The sequence below is a fragment of the Vombatus ursinus genome, unplaced genomic scaffold, assembly GCF_900497805.2.
Source record: "Vombatus ursinus unplaced genomic scaffold, bare-nosed wombat genome assembly UNPS02014816.1, whole genome shotgun sequence".
NCBI classification, from domain to species: domain Eukaryota; kingdom Metazoa; phylum Chordata; class Mammalia; order Diprotodontia; family Vombatidae; genus Vombatus; species Vombatus ursinus.
In genome coordinates, this window is record NW_020954594.1 from 25,605,335 (window position 1) to 25,624,430 (window position 19,096).

Sequence of the window (19,096 nt, forward strand, 5' to 3'; positions counted from 1 at the left end):
TATGTGAGTGGAAGTATCTAGGATTTAAGATAATAAGAACTACAAATATACATAGAGAAGTAGAAGACTCAGAGAGTAAGGGAAATATTATTATAAATCTATACATCTACATTTCTGCTGAGGAGCCCATTAAATCTTACTAAAAGGGGAATTAAAATTTTAAACTGTTAAAAACCTTAAAAGAGTATATTATTCTTCTCATGTAATGAAGTCCCACAGTGAAGTGTTGCCCCTGTTACACCAAAAAAAACAGAGAGCTGTATTCTTCATTCAGATTTTTTCCCCCGCATCATAAACAGTCAATTCTTCATCACTGCCCACTTTGACAAATTACTCCATGCAACACCATTTCCAAGTTATCTTTAGCAGCCAACACAGCCCATAAATCCAAATCATTGTACTGGTTATTAGGATTTCATTTCATGCTCGCATTCACAAACATTTAAGCTTTCAACCTTTGCTGTTGGGCATTAATCTTGGCATTAATCATGGGATTAAGTATGCTGAATTTAAACTCAAGGTTAATAGCATGTTCAGCCAATATTAGTTTTACATACTGCCAAGGGAGAACTCAAAGAGGCACAGACCTTTATGTCTGTTGTTCACTAGATATAAGAAACAGATTGATGAGTAAGGCATAAAATTGCTTCTTTGTTCCTATATGAAACACTGTCATTCCTCACCGTCAACACACACACACACACACACACACACACACTTCAAATTGTTGTATGAATCAACAGCTTTTACCTATTATAATTCTAGCCATCAATCACTCTGCAGATTCATTCTTTCAGAACTACTGTAATTCCAAGACAACTAAGTGCTGTGAAGGGACATAAAAGGTTAAGGAATTTTAGAAATATATGTTGTCTGCTTCAAGGCTGGTTGCTAGAAGAGTCATGTAAAGTTGGGAGCTAAGGAAGAAGGGAGGAGTAAGTAGCTAGGAAATACACTGATAATATCTACATACACAGCAAGAGAAGTGAATTAAATTCATTTTGAATTCACTGAAAGATCACAGCAATGGAAGCAGATTCTAAGAGCTCTGCAGAGAGCTAAGTTAATATACCTGAAACAATGACATTCATAATAATTATTTTATGGGTACCCATTTCCATAATGGGGGTAGTTACATGATTCACAAAGACAGATAAAGAAAATTATTTCCCCAGTGTTCCAGAAATGTAAAACTGCCTAATGAATCAGTCACTGATTCTTTCCACTTGGAGTAGCTGAATACTCAGTTTTCTAGAGAAGATTATTTTCAAGCCTCATTTTTTTTTTTTGGTGGGGAGGTCAGGTGCCAACTCAATGGTACATTTGAATCATCAGTAAAATTAGGACAATTACAGTTCATTTTATAGGGATGAAGTCAGGTATTGTGACTGATTTCAAACATTTATTGATCTGAATGTATGACTCTAAGTTTACAACAAAGATGTTTTGTTTGAAGACTGGACAATTATTTAAACAAGACAGAATATTAGCGGTTCATGCTGTGGCTAAGAGTTCAAAGAATCACAGATTCTAAGAATTGGAAGGAACCTAGAGGTGAACTAGTACTCTCCATACCCAGCCAAAACAGGGCTCAATAATTTCAGAGGTCCCTTTTAACCCTAAGATTTTATGATTTTATGGTTCATTTCAAAGTGTATTTACAAAAGGGTACAAATATACTCTTCAGAACCAAAAATTTTGGCCTTGTCCTGTATAAAATGGGGATAATTTATCTTCCTTACTTCATATAGATATTTTAAGACTAAATGTTGGTGGCCTTGACTATAGAAAGAAAATCAATGAATTAAAAAGTTTGAGGTGGGCTTATTGTACTCAAGGGCTAAAGGAGGGAGGGATCATAACTATAATTCTACGGCAATCAGAAACCAAATAAGTACAAACCTGGAATTACTCAAAATCATAACCAGGGGTTACCAAGGTTACAAGGGAATAAAAGAAGAGTTCACTCAGGGAAGTCCAATGGGAAAAACAACAGGATGTAATGTAGCTTAGGGAATGCAGAAGTGCACGTTCAATTAGTGTTTACACAAGAGACTTTATGCCTTGTTTTTGTTTTGTTTTGTTTTTTACAAATTTTGAAAGTACAAAAGTTTAAAGGGAAAGAATAATTATAGTAGCTAATAATTATACAGAGTTTCAAGGTTTACAAAACATTTTTACAAACATTTTATTTGACCTTCGCAATAATCTTGAATAAAATTACTATTATCCTTATTTTGCAAATGAGGTAACTAAGGTTTAAAGAGGGTAAATGACTAACTCAAAGTCACAAAACTAGTAAGAAACAGGAGAAGAAATTTAAACCTCAGTCTCTCCTATCTGACAATTCAATCTCTCTAATATATCACAATGCTTCTTAGAATAAAGATGTGATATAATTGTTAATGGACCTTATGCAAGGACCTGGGGTAGTATTCAAAGGCATGTTCATATAGTCAGTCAATAGACATTTATACTTAATTTTTAAAAATGTTTTGTGTACCTGTAAAAGTACCTTCTGTATATTTGTCTGTACCCCCTCCCTTTTAAAAAATTGACAAATAATATAATAGATATGAAAGAGATGAAAAGCTTCTCGGAGGTAATAAAACAAGAAAACTACAAAAGCCAGCAATTCTAACAAACATTTTCATATTTAGAAAAAAATAAATCAATGAAAACAGATGGATTTTTCACATTCCCAGAAGTTGAAACATAATTGTTTTACATTCATATATTAAAATGTAAAATGAAAACGATTTTATGTCACATTTCTAGCTCTGACTGTGCTACATTTACCTCTACCTCTTATTTGGGGGGGTGGGGACAGGTTTACAATCCCATTCGATAGGAGAGATTAGAAGGTTTTAGCTTCATACTCTATTCAAATTAAATCCTTGAAAATAGGCACCTTTTGGGGCAGCTGGGTAGCCCAGTGGATAGAGCACTGACCCTGGAGTCAGGAGGACCTGAGTTCAAATCCGGCCTCAGATACTTGACACTTACTAGCTGTGTGACCCTGGGCAAGTCACTTAACCCCAATTGTCTCAGCCTTCCCCCATAAAAGGGCACCTTTTAACCCATACAGGGAGATATGTCTGGCATAACACACCTTCCCATCTCATATCCTCATGATATTCCTGCCTTGCCATATATACTTTTTACTGTTTCTTCCAGTTGCAGTTTTATTCTATGTACTTCAAAGATCTTAAACAAAAATAAGACACTCATTTCTTGATGCTGCACCTGACACCTTTCTTTGCACATAGCAGGTACTAAACTTTTATTGTATGAAATTATTAAAAAGGGAAAAAAGAGTACCAATAGTCAAAATACTAGATAATACAAGACGATTTCTATTTGGCTTTGAATTGCACTTCCCTTATTTTCCTGTCTCCCTTAACCCCTCTTTCTCCTCAATCTCCCCAAATGACTTACCTTCATTTTTTTTTTCTGGAGTAAAAATCAAAATTGGTAGTAGTCACTGAATGCATACCAATCAATAGCAAAGGGAAAGAATCAGAATATAGAAGAATCTGAGAAAATTAACCTCAATTAGAATCTATCAACTGAGAATACAGTTCATATGAAAATAATAGGGGCTTCATTATATAGTGTCCCCAAAATCTTAGGGCTGTTTTAAGCCATTATAACTTAAATGGCTTAAAACGGTACTGAGACTTTTGAGATAGCCTGTAAGGCTAACCTACAACATAAGCAACAACCAGAAAAGTGTACAAAACTATCTTTTTGGCTTTCAAAGTTGCTGGAGTTCTTATTTATATCCCCCCCCATTTCATTATGATTAATCTCCATACCATTCTACTGGAACATATTTTTGAAAGTTGTAAAAGAGCTAGGAAGTCATTCTTCATGCATTATATGGATCTTTATTAGACTATAACATCTAGGTTGGGTTACAGAACTTCAAACAAAATGTAGAGAAACTGGAGAGAGTCCAACAGGACAAAGATGGCTAAAGGGGTGAATCTGCCTCTATAGGGAAGGGTTGAAGGATGTTTGGAAACAAGAATAGGGAAAATGGAATAAAATAAAGCAGAATCAAGACCATTTTTTAGGAAGTGAGGGTGATCTAAGAGATTTGTAGAGGGAGAGGAATGAAACAACTCAGGTCATCTTTTATGACTAATTTAGTGATATCTTACATATAGATTCCCACTAAGGAAGGTGATAACTCAGTGGAGAGACAGAGACTGAAAATACAAAAACGATATAGAATAATTAAAGGCATAGGGTCCCCACCCCCTCTAATTGTATGCATCTTCTATTAGGCCCTTCCACTCCTGCAAAACTTGTCTATTTATTTGTCCCTGAGAATGACATCATCACCTCTCCTGCCCCAAGAAAGTCCCCAGTCCTCCTACCTTTATTCAAACCATTTTCCTTTCCTGCAATGTCTTCCCTGCTCCTCTTTTGCTAGAAACCAGAATAGATCAAAGGAGAAAGATTCAGAAAGAAAGAAGTGGTCCAGTTACCACTAATGAGCCCTTCTTTGTTAAGCTATTCCTCCCCCCAAGCCTTTTGACAAAACTCATGTCCCCCTTTTCACTGCAGAGGCTCTACTTTCCATATCCATCATATAGCACTTAACATGCATGGTATTTTGTCATCTACTACAGCCCCTTAATTTTGCAGACAAGGAAACTCAGGGCCAGTGGGGTTAAATGTTAAAATGTTAACTAAGCTCTTTGAGAACAGAGACTATCTTTTACTGTTCTTTGTATACTAGCCCTTACTATAGTGCCTAGAACATAGTAAGTGCTTAATAAATGCATACTGACTTGATTGACTTAAATGAACTACTCTAGATAACATCTAGAGTAAATGTCAGAGCTGGAATTTGAATCCAGATTCTCTGACTCCAAATCCAGTGTTCTTTCCACTGTTGCCTCCTGAGTGATTTGGCTCTGCTTCAAGACTATAATAGTCTCAAGCTCAAATTGCATGTATGTTTTAGACAAAAGATTCATCTGTCTACACTACCAGCAACTACATTTTGGACTGAATGGGTGAAAAAAATGCTTATTAAGCACTCATTATACAACAAAATTGAGCTAAACTCTGGAATACAAAGAGAAAAAATAAGGCAGTCCCAGCTCATAAGGAGCTTACAGAAGATGTGAGAGACAACCCAAATACAGGAGTTCAGCTGCAGAAGAAGGAGATATCCATAATTCCTAAGCATGGGTCGCCGGCAGAGCAGACATCAACAGGCCCTCCTAAGTGACAAAGAGACAAAACTGGAAAGGGTAATGTTGGCATACTGACAAAGGCCCTCCAGCCTATAGCTTCCCCCCCACCTCACAGAATTAACAATTCAATTCACCTAATTATTCAGTGCTGACCATCTTGTGCTAGACACTGGAGATACAAAGACAAAAATCAAACAGACCCTAACTACACAAAAATGGATAGTATTTTACTGGGGGGTGGGGAAGAGTACAACAGGTATACAGTATACATTGTTTAACAGATCAGTTAATACAACATAATCTGAAGAGAGAGCACTGAAGGTAGAAGGCAAAGGGAGATTGAGGTGGAGGTGAGGTGGGAGGGAATTTTGGGAAGCACAGAGATGTGGTGTTGAGTTCAGGGAAGTTCAGATAGTAAGAGAATGTATAGTGTATATAGAGGAGTTTAATGAAAACTAGTTCTGGAAAGAGATTAAGGGGAGTGACATGTCTGACCCATGCTTTAGGAAGACCAGTGTGGAAGGTTTGTGATTAGATTGAGAGCTCCTTGAGAGCAGGGACTGTCTTCTGCCTCATTTTGTATCCCCAGCATTTAGCACAGTGCCTGGCACAAAAGTGCTTAATAAATGTTTACTGATTGACTGGAGGATGGACTGGAAGCAGGGAAACTAATCAGGAGATTATTATACTGTCCAAGAAAGAGGTAATGAGAGGCTGAACTAGAGTGGTAAATGAGGGAAAGAAGGTGGATTCCAGAGACGTGGCGATTGATTTAAAAATGTTGGTAACTGGATGGGGGATGGAGGAGAGGGAAGAGGCAAGGATAATTCTGAAGTCACCTGTCATAGTAAACTAGTAACATCTTCCCTGCAAGTCATAACACTACCTGAACTCTATGGTTTGTCACATGGGAATAAATTAGCCATGATATGAAAGCTGCTGCTCACATGCTATTCTAACCTTCCCTCAGTCACTAACATTTTACCATTTCAGTGATTTTTCATTAATTTTTTAAATGGTTGGAGCATTCAGCTCTCCTTCAGTGACAGCAAACATTGCCTTGACACAATAATACTGTCCAGATCATATTCTGTACACTGAGTATCACTGGTCCCTGACTCCTTAACTAAAGATGGGCAGAAACAAGGGAATTTTTTCAACCTCAGAAACCCAATTTGCATTTCTCCTGACTGATTTCTCTCTATTCTGGTCTTCTCTGTGCACTTTCACTGGCTATACCCCATTCCTGGAATTCTTTCCCTTCATCATCTCTACCTCTTCTCATCCCAGGCTTTTTCCATGTCTCAGTTAGAATCCCAACTTCTGAAAGAAGGCTTTCACAATCCCCCTTAGTGCTATGGCCTTCTCCCTGCAGTTAGAATGCCTTTTCTCCAATTAATCCACTGCATATCTTCTTTTTTATACACAATTGCTCCCATTAGATTGTAAGCTCCTTGAGGTCAGGGACTGTTTTTACTTTTCCTTGTATCACCCAAGATTAGCACAGTGCCTGCACATTGTAGATACTTAACAAATGCTTGCTGACTTGCCTTGCTTTCTACCATCCTAGCCATGCCACAATAACCATGCTGGAATTTGAGGTGGTGAAAACAAAGGACCCTGAATAGTTACCAAACTACATTGTGATTCCTTTTTCCCCTTTTTACCCAGCCTTTGGATCTGAGGAGAAAGTAAAAGAGATGGAAGTATTCTTAAAGGATTACCTGAATTCAGAAATAGGGGAGTAGAATTAAATCTCCTCCCAGCCATTTCCTTGCTTCTAAATGTAATTCATACAGCTTCTCAGACACAGATATCAAGTTTGCATAAAAATAAGGCCTAGGAAAAGCTTATATATGGCCAGATATTTTAACAATTCTTAAAACTTTTATTTTCATTTACCAAAGATCAGTCAATCAGTCAACAGTCATTTATTAAAAGTATATTATGTATCAGGCACTGCTCTAGACGTTGGGAATACAAAAAAGACAAAAACAGCCCCTGCCTTCAAGGAGCTCATATTCTAATGATGGAGACATATAAATAACTAGCTACATACAAGATACACACAGAGTAGATGGAGGGTCTGAAGGAAGGCACTAGCAGCTAGGGGACCAGGAATGTCCTGCAGAAAGTGGGATTTGAGCTAAATCTTGAAGGAAGTCAGTGAAACTAAGTCAGATGGGAAGAACAAGTGCATTCCAAGTATGGGTGACAGCCAGTACAAAGGCAAAGAAAACAGAGAGTGAAGAGAGTGCTGTATAAGGGATATCTAGCAGGCAAGTATAGTTGGATAAAAGAGTATATGAATGAGAGAAAAGTGTAAGAACATAAGAAAGGCAGGGAGGCACAAGGTTGTGAAGAACCTTAAAGGCCAATCAGAAGGACATTTGAGCTTAGAAATAATAAAGAGCCTGGGGAGTTTATTAATTGGGGAGAGAGAAGATGTAACAGATCAGATCTGAGCATTAAGAAAACTACTTTGGCAGTTGAGTAAAAGATGGATTGAAGTGGGGAGAACTTGAGGCAGAAAGACAAAGCAGAAGTCCAGAAGTGATAACCTAGGGCAGTGACTTTGTGAGTAAAAACAAGGAGAAGTATATAAAGTATGTTGAGAAAGTTGAATAACAAGATCTGGCAACAAAATGCCTATTTATGGGGTGGGTGAGAGTGAGGAACTGAGGGTGATAATGAAGTTGAGAGCCTGGGTGTCCAGGAGGATGGTGGTGTCCTCAATAGCAACAGGGAAGTTCAGCAGAAGGTAGAACACAGGGGGAAGGGAAGGAGGAAATAATAAGTACTGTTTTAGATATGTACAGTTTGAAATTCCTACAGGACATTTAGTTGGAGTGGTCCAAAAGGTGATGCAAGATCGTACTACAGGATGGACATTAGGGCTGGCTACAGAGATGGGTGAATCATTTGCATGGAGATGCTAACTGAACCTTTGGGAGCTGATGAGATTACCACATGAGATAATATAGAAGGAAAAGAGAAGAGGGCCCAGAAGGAAACCTTTGGGGATATCCACAGATAGCTAGTATGACAGGGATGAAGAACTATAAAGGAAGACTGAGAAGTGGTCAGAGAGGAAGGAGGAAAACTAGTGGAGAGTGATGTCATGAAAACCTAGGGAAGAGAGAGTATCCCAGACAAAAATGATTGATAGTTCAAAACATTGCAGATGAGTCAAAGAGGATGAGGCCTAAGAAAAGGTCATTAGATATGGAAATTAGGAGATCAATGGCAACTTTGGAGAGAGTTTCAGTTGAATAATGCAATAGGCAGCCAAACTGCAGAAAGTTTAGAAGAGATAGTGAAGAGAAGGTGAAGGCATCTAGTGTAGATAGTCTTTTTCAAAGAGTTTAGTAAAAAAGATAAGGTGAGATATAGGACAATATCTAGCAGAAATGGCAGGATTAAATGAGGGTTTGTGTTTTAAAGGTTGAAGGGGACAAGGACACACTTATAGGCATCAGTGAAGGAGCCAGTATATAGGGAGACACCACAGAGAAGATGTGGGGGGAGAGTTGGGGCAATCTGTTGGAGTAAAAGGGAGGGTATATCAAGACTTCATGTACCTGGATACAGAGGCACTGGCCATAACAAGGAAGGAAGGAAGGCCATATCTTCATCTAATATAAGAGTGAAGCAGGATATTATTAGGGCAGATTTTTGAATGATGTAAGATAAAAAAAAATGAGAGGGGAAGAAAGAGCTCTTGGAGATTGGTCCTTAGGAAGGAAGAACAAGGTAGAGAGCAATGCATCTTTCTTGTGTTATTTCCACTGGTAAAACTCTTTCCATTTCTGATCTGGTGTCTTTGTATTATGGACAGAGAGAGAGGGATAGAAAAAAATGTAACTGACTTGCAGCATAGTAAGGGAAATATAGGTACCTTGCACCTATTTTTTTTTGGGGGGGGGGAGTGTTAAATCAGGAAACTTTCTTCCTAGGATTTGGACAGGAATGCTGAGTGGAGGTGCTGACAATTCTCTTATCTTAGGAGAAATACAGAAACCCTTAGAAGAGCATAAAATTAGCAAGACTTGTCAATCAGTGGAGTTACATTCTGGCTAAATTTTGGAACTACAAGGTAAAAGGAGACTTTTGAAAATTAAATTGAATAAGGAACCTTTTCCCTGAGGGTGAAAAGGGTGCTTATTATTGACTTCTCCTGAGACTAGAGGCATATCTAAAGTGTGACAGCAATATCTCCACACCCCAAGGAAATGGAAGGGCACATACACTAGAAAACCAAAGGCAGAAACATATTTGAAAAGAAATACTATAGGAATCCATTTACAAAAGCCTGTTAATCAGAAAAATCAGACTGCCAAAGCTAGAAATTTCCAAGGACATTTCAATCACCATTAGCTCTGGGAGTTATGGTGACTACAAGTGTCCTTGGCTAATGGATGACCACATTAAAGGGAAAAATCAGTGACAGTACAGTCAATCCTCAACATTCATCCATTTAATTTGAAGTATGTCAAGCATTGGCTGATTTTATTAGTAACCTCATTTTCACTTTTACATTGGCAAACATGAACTCTCAAGGCTACACACAGTAAAGAAAAAAATGAGACTTGCGATACATATATGTGACACATGGAAGTTTATACCCACAAAAAGGGGGGAAGTATTTGTAAAAGTGTTCATGAACCCACTCCAGAGAGTGCTAATGGAACATCCCAAGTGTTCGATGAGAAAAATGAAAAAATAGAAAAGTGACTAAGTTTGTGGATAAATAAGATGTTGGACACCACCACCCTTCACTTCTTGTCCTTGTTCTGCTTCCCTTGTTGCCCCTGCAGGGTACTCAAGCATCCCCAATCACTCAGCATGGAGCAGCACATCCCCTTCCTCTCCCTCCCGATGCCACCACCTCCAGTGATGGGGGAAGAAGGAGGATTTCCAAACTGGGGGGGAAGGATTACTCAGCCTGAGCATGTGCTCTTCATGGGGAAGACAGTTCAACCATAGAGCTGAAAGGGCCAATTAGAAATGGCAGGTTGCCCCTTTTCCTTTTTAATCTCAGGGTTCAACACTTCTGTCCCTCCCAGGCCCATTTGCCTCCTTTCCTCCAGCATTTCATAGGTTATTTCCTGGTTATTGTGTTAGGAAAAGTGAAACGTGCATATTTATCAGAATTAATGTTTTGTTACAAAGAATTGTATGCAGAAAAGTATACTTTCAGCAATCTCTTGTGAAAGATTATAGTTTTTGGTGGTCTCAAGAATGTAACTCCCTGTTTCCCATAGGTTCAATGAATCAACATTTCTGTGTTTTACTTGCATGGAACTTTTTTTTTGAAGGAACATTACCATGTGAAAGTTTAGGATTGACTCTATTATGAGCCAAGAAAAAAGAGGCAATAGCTGGGGTGAGGACAACTCTCACAGGCAAAAATAACAGAAATCTGGGCTGAAAAGTGTATATAAGCTGCCAAGTTGGCTTCCAGGCTGAAGGGCAGACCCTTCCTATCATTTTGATCATGGCACAGAAGAAAGGAAATATGAATTCCTTAAGGGAGAACTCTGGCAAAAGTATTTTATTCAGTTGACTTCTCTATTCATTATCAAAAACAGAGGCATTTCCCTTTGGCCTAGAATGATTAGAGAGCTATTAATATCAACTAGTCAAATTGAAGAGAGAACAAAAATACAATAGAGAGAGGGAAGGGCAGGGCAAAAACCCCAACTTGGTAGTTAAGGACTACTCAGAATTCAAGTTCCAGTAACTTGGTCTCATTAATTGAAAGCTTGTCAGAGTAGTCAGCTGACTTTGCTCAGGGGAATAAATCTGTAAAGCAGGAATAAGATAAAATGTTATTGTGGTCCAGTCATTTTCAGTGGTGTATAACTCTTCATGACCCCATTTGTGGTTTTCTCGGCAAAGAGATTGGAGTGGTTTTACATTTCCTTCTCCAGTTCATTTTATAGAAGAGGAAACTGAGGCAAACAAAGTTAAGTGACTTGCCCAGGGTCACATAGCTAGTAAGTGTCTAAGGCTAGATTTGAACTCAGGAAGGTGAGTTTTCCTGACTCCAGGCCCTGCACGCTAGCTACTAAGCCACATAGCTGCCCAATGAGATAGAATAGGACACTATAAAACCCATACTGGATTTCTGGCCCTGTCCTTCACCCGGACCTTAAGGTTCTACCTTAAGGCTTGGTCTTCCTAGTGATGAAAGGAATATAATAAATTTAACCTTTAACAAATGACCTGATTAGAAATAATCGTCTGCATAGAGAAGCAGCATGGTAATAAGAGAAAGAATCCTGGACTGGGAACTAGGTTGTTCATGTGCTAGTCCTGGCTCAGCCCCTGCCTACTTGTATGAACTTGGCTAAAACACTTCTGTGTCTTAGTTTCTGCATGTATAATTGAAGGGGGGAAGTTACCATAGGTTAGTGGATATAGAGCAAACTCAAAGTGAGGAAGATCGGGGTTCACATCCCTTCTACGACATACACTGGCCGTGTGAAACTGGGTAAGTCACTTGGCCTCTGAATAGCCTCCAGCATAAATTTTTCTGGGGACTAAATTGCAGAAAAGTTGTTAGTCTCCATCTGCAGGGGAAATTACCTCCACCAATGATATTACAAATCCAGGACAAAATGAAATAAATGTAAAATAAAATAAGATGGAGGGGGGCTGGATCAGATGATTTTTAAGGTTCCTCTTTAGTTCTAACATTTCCTAATTTTCTGAACCTAAGTGCTTAGAGCTCCTCTGAGAAGGTGATGTTTAAATTACATAGCACAAATGACAACTCAGGGAAGTAAAAACCATATCCATTTCACTTATATGCCAACTTATTAGCATGGCATTAGGAAATGGGGGACTACAAGAGGAAAACAGGACTATTCAATTGAAAATGAATACAAATTCCAAAGCAATTCTAGTTCAGAACCCAAGTTGAGAAAACAGGTACCACACCCTGGCCCCAAAGCCACCAGATACAGTACTGACCTCACTGAGGTAAATAAAAAAAGAGCACGTGGATCCATCCACACCATAATTTGCATAGCAGGGATCTGTTCTCCACATATCTTTCATCCACTGCAACGACAAAAGTCAAATGAAAACATCATTGTCGTTCCTTTAGCAACACTTCTTCACATTTGCCAGCAGATAAAGGGAAATCAGAGGAGAATCGGGGCTGGCTGACCCACTCAAGTGTGAGGACAAGAACATAGGGAGCAGACTGAGCTCCAACTAAAGAGGTCAGAAAACACAGAGTTTGAGTAACAAGAACTCAATGCTGGCCTTCGTCTGGCTTGGCAGAGTTGTTTCTATCTGAGAAAACCGAAGCTGAAATGATGATATGGATTCAAACAAACAAAAAACCCTTCTCAATCATCAAATTTATTAGTGCTTATCTTCTAGGGATATGAACTACTACTACTAATCCTGCTTTCCCAACCGGGTAGAGTTTTTACCTGAATATTCAGAAATGACACATATGACTACAATATAAACATCCTTGGGATTTTATATCATAATCCTAATTCCATGACCAGCTCAGTTTTCTGAAACCTCCCAAACCCTGCTTTTCTTGGAGAATCATTTCTCCAGATTTTGGATGTTAAAAATATCATTTTTTTTAATGGCATGAAGATACACTCAAATAACCTAGGGTCTTCTAAATATTTGGGCACAAATGCAAATGTGACATTTAAACCCAAGGTCCAGAGACTTTCTATAAAGAGCCCTGGACACTGATTGTAACAATAATACCTCTCTGTCACTGTGTGTGGAAAAAGTTTCCAAAATATAGACCCAGGCCTGACGAATGAGCTGTGTTTCTCTGCTTGACTGACTAGTTAGCATCCTCTACAGAGTATATTAGCATCAAGGCTGCACAAGTTCCCTAAGATATTGAGGTTCACAGGTATATAGAGTTCTATCTTCATTAATGAAAATGAATAACATAACCTTCTTTTATTGGGGAAGAGGAAAGGACAAATATAAAATCAGACTATCTAAGGCATGAATGCCTAATGAATGGGTGCCATCTTGTTTTACCTTGATTTTCCCTTCGCAGTGTGGGAAGCCATCCATAGGAGGCAATTCACATTTTTCTTGAGCTCCATTAATGATATCTATGAATAAAAAATAAGATATGAATATGATGAGTAATAAAACAGGGGGTGCAAAAGCTTTATGAGTAAAGTAGCAGGAATAAATCCATGCAGGCTGGCTTTGCATTCTGAGGGAAACTGCAAAGTTGACAAGTCATTATAAATATCCAACAACAATAATAATTAATAACAATTGACATTTATACAGAGCTTTATGGCTTCCAAAGCACTATGCATACATTATCTCATTTAATTCTCACAACTACCCCATGAATTAGGGAATCCAAGTATTACTATCCCCATTTTGCAGATGAGGAAACAGAGAGGTGATGGGATTTGCCTGTAGACACACAACTACTGAATGTCAAAGGTAGAGTTTCAAACCAGGTCCTTCCAAACTTCAAGACTAGCATTCTTTTTACTATACAATCTGTCTTTGCACTGTAGAGAAACAGCAAAAAGCCAATAATTATTTGTGTTTCAACATTTCAGTAAACCTGTTTGCCTTAGTTTCCCCATTTGTCAAGTGGGCATGATGATATTTGCCACTACCTGTTTTATAGGAGTACCATTAGGGTCAAAAGAGAACACATGTTAAAAGCATTAGTATCAACGATCAATTAAAATATACTGAACTTGATGAAGTATTGAACTTTAAATTGCAACAAGAACTCTGCTTCCAGGTCAGATTAAGGAGATGACAAAGAAGTGCTTGACCAAGGAAGGGCAAGGAGTAAAATTGTCCAGGGGTAGTAAGGGTGATAAAGGGAATTGAGAATAAACAGATAAATATTGTGATCTCTTGACAAAGAATACATATCACCTCAAAGAAAGCTCAGGAGTACAGGTAACTGGAATCAGACTGAATGGCTATTAAGAACTCAAAAAAATTTTTTTTTTGGAGCTTGAAGCACAGATCAAAATGAAATCATTGTCTTTATAATGGTTAACACATAAGATGAAAGCCTCAGTTCTTTTAAAAAAAATATATAGCAACTTGTTCAGCAATATCTCCTCATAAAACTGAGAAGTGGTGATGTTTAGGGGAGGCGGGAAAAGAATTTACAAATCTCAGATTAAACCAGGAACTAGGATGAGAACAAATGGAAAAGATCTGTCATGATTTCTATCATATACTATCCACTCCACCAATGATGGTAGATTCTAATATCATAGTTCCAAACATGCTATCTGAGAAAATAGCTTTATGAAAAGCAAGACAGGAGGAATAGCTGGATTATACCAGGCATTCACAGAACAATGTCATGCTGAAAGTAACATGATTTTGAGGGCATTAGGTGAACAAGTTTAAAGATAATTGAAAGAAGGGAAAATAATGAATAACTAGAAAAAAATCATGGATATTACTATACAAAAAAGGATACCAAGAACTACTGACTTATATACCTTCTTTCTCATCTCTAAAAGCATGAGAATTAGCACACAACACAGGTATTTTTGATTTAAAAATATTAAAAAAGGACTGACAGGATTTTGTAGCTATTGTTAAACAGAGACTAGTGTCATACGATAACCCCACTGATAGGTCCCTTTGGGATATCTATTAAGTTTAGCAGTTGGGAGGTGTCTCTTTGCAACAATTCTTTCAGTGGTCTATTTTCAATTAATTTTATTAGTATTATAGATATTCTTTCTTTTTTTAATCAAATTAACTTTTGATTTATCAAATCAAATCAAAAGTTTATCTATTTTATATCCCTATTGTTTGCAGAGGGACAGTCAATCCCTAGGGAGCTTCTTCCTTGTTCTGCAGACACAACCTTGCCAAGGTTATTCTTTCAACAATATAACTTAAAAAAAAAAAACCATGTTCAGTACAGGTAAGGTGCATCAAGTTACTTCACAATAATACAGAAGCCATAAAAGGTGTTTAGAACTTCACCAAAGAAAAAGCAGTATCAAGCAAGCATAAGTAATTATTACTGCTATCACTACCACCACCACCATTATCAATCTGTCTTCTGATTTTGCAAAAGAATATATTTGATTTAAAAATATAATTTTTTTAATGAACAAAAATTCATTTTTTTCTCCCTCCCATCTGCCCCCATTAGAAAAAGGAGAGAAAAATAAAACCCTGGTAACAAATAAGCATAGTCACTGTTTTTACAAATTGAACAAAGACATTGGGCCCAGAAGAAATCAGACGAAATATAAAGAATGTAACTGTAGGGAAAAGGTGGTGCTCATGGTTGTGAGTACTGGTTGTTGGTAGTAGTAGTTGCTGTGGGTGTTACTGTTTTAAAGGAAATTCCCTCCCATATTCCTAATACTACTTTTTTCAGTCCCCTGCACTTACTACTGTCAAAAAGTATTAGTACTGAGGCATGGCTAAGGGCAAGAATAACTACATCAGATGGTAAAATCATTAAGTTCATTAGGGACTAGGGTACTTATGGCTGACAGGCTGGATCATCTCTGTCCATGATCTGTTTGAATAGTCTATCATGAAGCCTGGAAGAAACTCAAGTTACACAAACCCTGTACATAGTATGCTAACAGATTCTAAGACTAATAATGAATTTCCATTATGGAAGTCAATTTAAGTTTATAAAGTCATGCATTTCTAGCTAGAACAGGCCTGAGAAGCCAAGCAGACAGGCCCAGGATAGTTTGCCCAAGCATATAGGCCATGACAAAGGTAGGATTTGCACCCAAGTCCTCCAATTCCCAGATCAAAGCTCCAGGGAAGTACCTTCTGAACCAATGAAGTGCTATCTTCTTTGCTCATCAGTCCGGATCTTCCTACACAACTAGGTCTGAGAAAATCCAAAGTCTGTGTCATGACATCAATTAGCTCAAGGTTTTTTTTTATTCCTTAAACAGGCAGTTTTTTGGCTAATTCAATGAGGCTTTCTCTAGAGATTCATTAGTCCTTGATAGATTTTCTGTCATCTCTTTAGTTATATACTCATGGGGTCTGAATGGAAAGTGCCCTTCCAAAAGCTCAGTTTCAGGAGGAGAAATCAGTGGGTCTGAGAAACACCTAGATGAGTCCAGGATAGAAAAGATATAGATGATGTCCTTTCCTAAAATAGCATTCCTATAGACAGACAAGAGGTACTTAAGAGGTCTTCCAGCAATGAATGAATGCTTATCAGAATCACTATTATGTATCTGGCTATTATGTAGCCAGATACATAACTAAGAGGATAGCTGGGGCTGGGGGAATTGCATGTTGGGGTGAGTCTACCACATTGTAGATTAGACTCCATTATTTAAGCTCCTTTCCTTGGGAAGGCAGTGTGATACAATGAAAAGAACACTGGATTTGGAGTCAGAGGACCTAGGTTAAACCCTGACTTTATTATTGGTGGGATTTTTGTCAAGTCATTCACCCTACTACGCTTTGGTTTTCTCCTCTATGAAATATGAAGGGTGGACTAGATCATAGGTTCCCAAAGTGGTCAATACCATCCCTGGGGGTGGGAGAGGCACTGGAAGGATCCAGGGAGGTGGTAGTAGCCTCAGGTGCAATTGGGAGGGCATTGAATAAAAATAATGGCTAACCTAACCTAACCCCAGTGGGGTGTTGAGTAATTTTTTTTTTGAAAAGGGAATGGTAGAAAACCCCTCCAAATACCTGTAAAAAAATGGCTCTAAACAAATTCTAAAGCAGCAGAACCCACAAAAAGACAGAGTGAAACAAATTTCCAGACCAAGACAATCTGGATGGTTGATCAGAAAGGTGAATCGCGCCAGGTGGGGAGAGGAGCACAGTTTGGCATGCGCGGGCAGGCTGCAGGGACCCTGGAGTAGGCCTCAGAGGACTGAATCACAGGCAGCTGTACCGGTTTCCAGACTTCTCAACCCATGAACTCCAAAGACGACTTAGAAGGTCAGTGGGAAAAGTCTGTGTCTGCGGTGAAAGAGAAGCTAGGTCTCAGTCCCAAGTTCCGAGCGTGGCCTCTTGGGCAGCAGCTGCCTCTTGAGCTTCCGGCCCACAGACTGAGGGGAATCCAGTGGCTGATCAGAGGGGGATTGCAGGAATCTCTTGCTTTGCCCATGCTTAGTTCTGGGTCACAGTTTTGAGGGGCGGTCATAGGGCTAGGAGGAGTGCTGGTGCGGTGGAGAGAAAACACCTCGCCCCTTATCATAGCAGCTTGGAAGAACTGAAAATTTACAGGTCCCTAGAAGTAGCTCTGAAAATATCTGCACAAACCCCTGAAGCTTGGGATAGTACACTCTTCACATAGGAAGCAGACTCTTACCTTAACAAAGAGTTTAAAACTCAAGTAACTGGCCAGGATCATGAGTAGGCAGCACAAAAAGAGTCAGACTATACTATCTCACTTTGGTGACAAAGAAGATCAAAACATACAACCAGAAGAAGAAAACAAAGTCAAAGCTCCTACATCCAAAACTTCCAAGAAAAATATGAATCAGTCCCAGGCCTTGGAAGAGCTCAAAAGGGATTTTAAGAAGCAAGTAAGAGAAGTAGAGGGAAAACTGGGAAGAGAAATGAGAGTGATGCAAGAAAATCATGAAAAACAAGTCAACAACTTGCTAAAGGAGACCCAAAAAAATACTGAAGAAAATAACACCTTAAAAAATGCCTAACCCAAATGGCAAAAGAGGTCCAAAAAGCCAATGAGGAGAAGAATGTCCTAAAAAAGCAAAATTGGCCAAACGGAAAAGGAAGTCCAAAAGATCACTGAAGAAAATACTTCCTTAATAATTAGACTAGAACAATTGGAAGCTAGTGACTTTATGAGAAATCAAGACACTGTAAAACAAATCCAAAAGAATGAAGAATTAGAAAACAATGTAAAATACCTCATTGGAAAAACAACTGACCTGGAAAATAGATCCAGGAGAGATAATTTAAAAATAACTGGACTATCTGAAAGCCATGATCAAAAAAAAAGCCTGGACATCATCTTTCAAGAAATTATGAAGGAAAACTGCCCTGATGTCCTAGAACCAGAGGGTAAAATAGAAATTGAAAGAATCCACCCATCTCCTCCTAAAAGAGATCCCCAAAGGAAAACTCCTATGAATATTGCAGCCAAATTCCAGGGTTCCCAGGTCAAGGACAAAATATTACAAGCAGCCAGAAAGAAACAATTTGAGTATTGTGGAAACACAATCAGGATAATACAGGATTTAGTAGCTTCTCCATTAAGGGACCGCAAGGCATGGAATATAATATTCTGGAGGGCAAAGGAGATAGAATTACCACCAAGAATCATCTACCCAGCAAAACTGAGTATAATCCTTCAGGGCAAAAAATGGTCATTCAGTGAAATGGAGGACTTTCAAGCATTCTTGATGAAAAGACCAGAGCTGGATAGAAAATTTGACTTTCAAATATAAGACTCAAAAGAAGCATGAAGAGGTAAACAGGAAAGAGAAATCATAAGAGACTTATTAAGGTTGAATTGTTTACATTCCTGCATGGAAAGATGATATTTGTAACTCATGAGACTTTTGTCAGTATTAGGGTAGTTGAAGGGAAAAAATTATATGTATGTATATATAGATATTGATAGATAGAGGGCACAGGGTGAGTCGAAGATGAAGGGGTCATATCTGGAGAATAAAGTTAAGGGGTGAGAGAGGATTATACTAGGAGAAGGAGAAAGGGAGAGGTAGAACAGGGTAAATTATCTCACAAAAACAGAGAAGGCTCTTACAGTGGAGGGGAAATGGGGGAAGGTGAGAGGGAATGAGTGAATCTTATTCTCATAGGATTTGACTTAAGGAGGGAATAACATACACACTCAATTGGGTATAGAAATCTGTCTTACTCTACAGGAAAATGGGGGGGAG

General features: G+C 38.4%; 1 protein-coding gene across 7 annotated transcripts in view; it reads right to left on the reverse strand.

Annotated features, from left to right (window-relative positions):
* Positions 1-19,096, reverse strand: part of MGAT5 (alpha-1,6-mannosylglycoprotein 6-beta-N-acetylglucosaminyltransferase) — a 371,902-nt gene that overhangs the window by 135,128 nt on the left and 217,678 nt on the right. For all 7 annotated transcript variants that reach the window (XM_027835555.1, XM_027835550.1, XM_027835549.1 and 4 more), the window contains 2 exons: positions 13,248-13,324; positions 12,192-12,281 (listed from right to left, as the gene is read on the reverse strand). In XM_027835555.1, the coding sequence (XP_027691356.1) occupies positions 12,192-12,281; positions 13,248-13,324 (167 nt within the window). The remainder of the gene's footprint in view (positions 1-12,191; positions 12,282-13,247; positions 13,325-19,096) is intronic.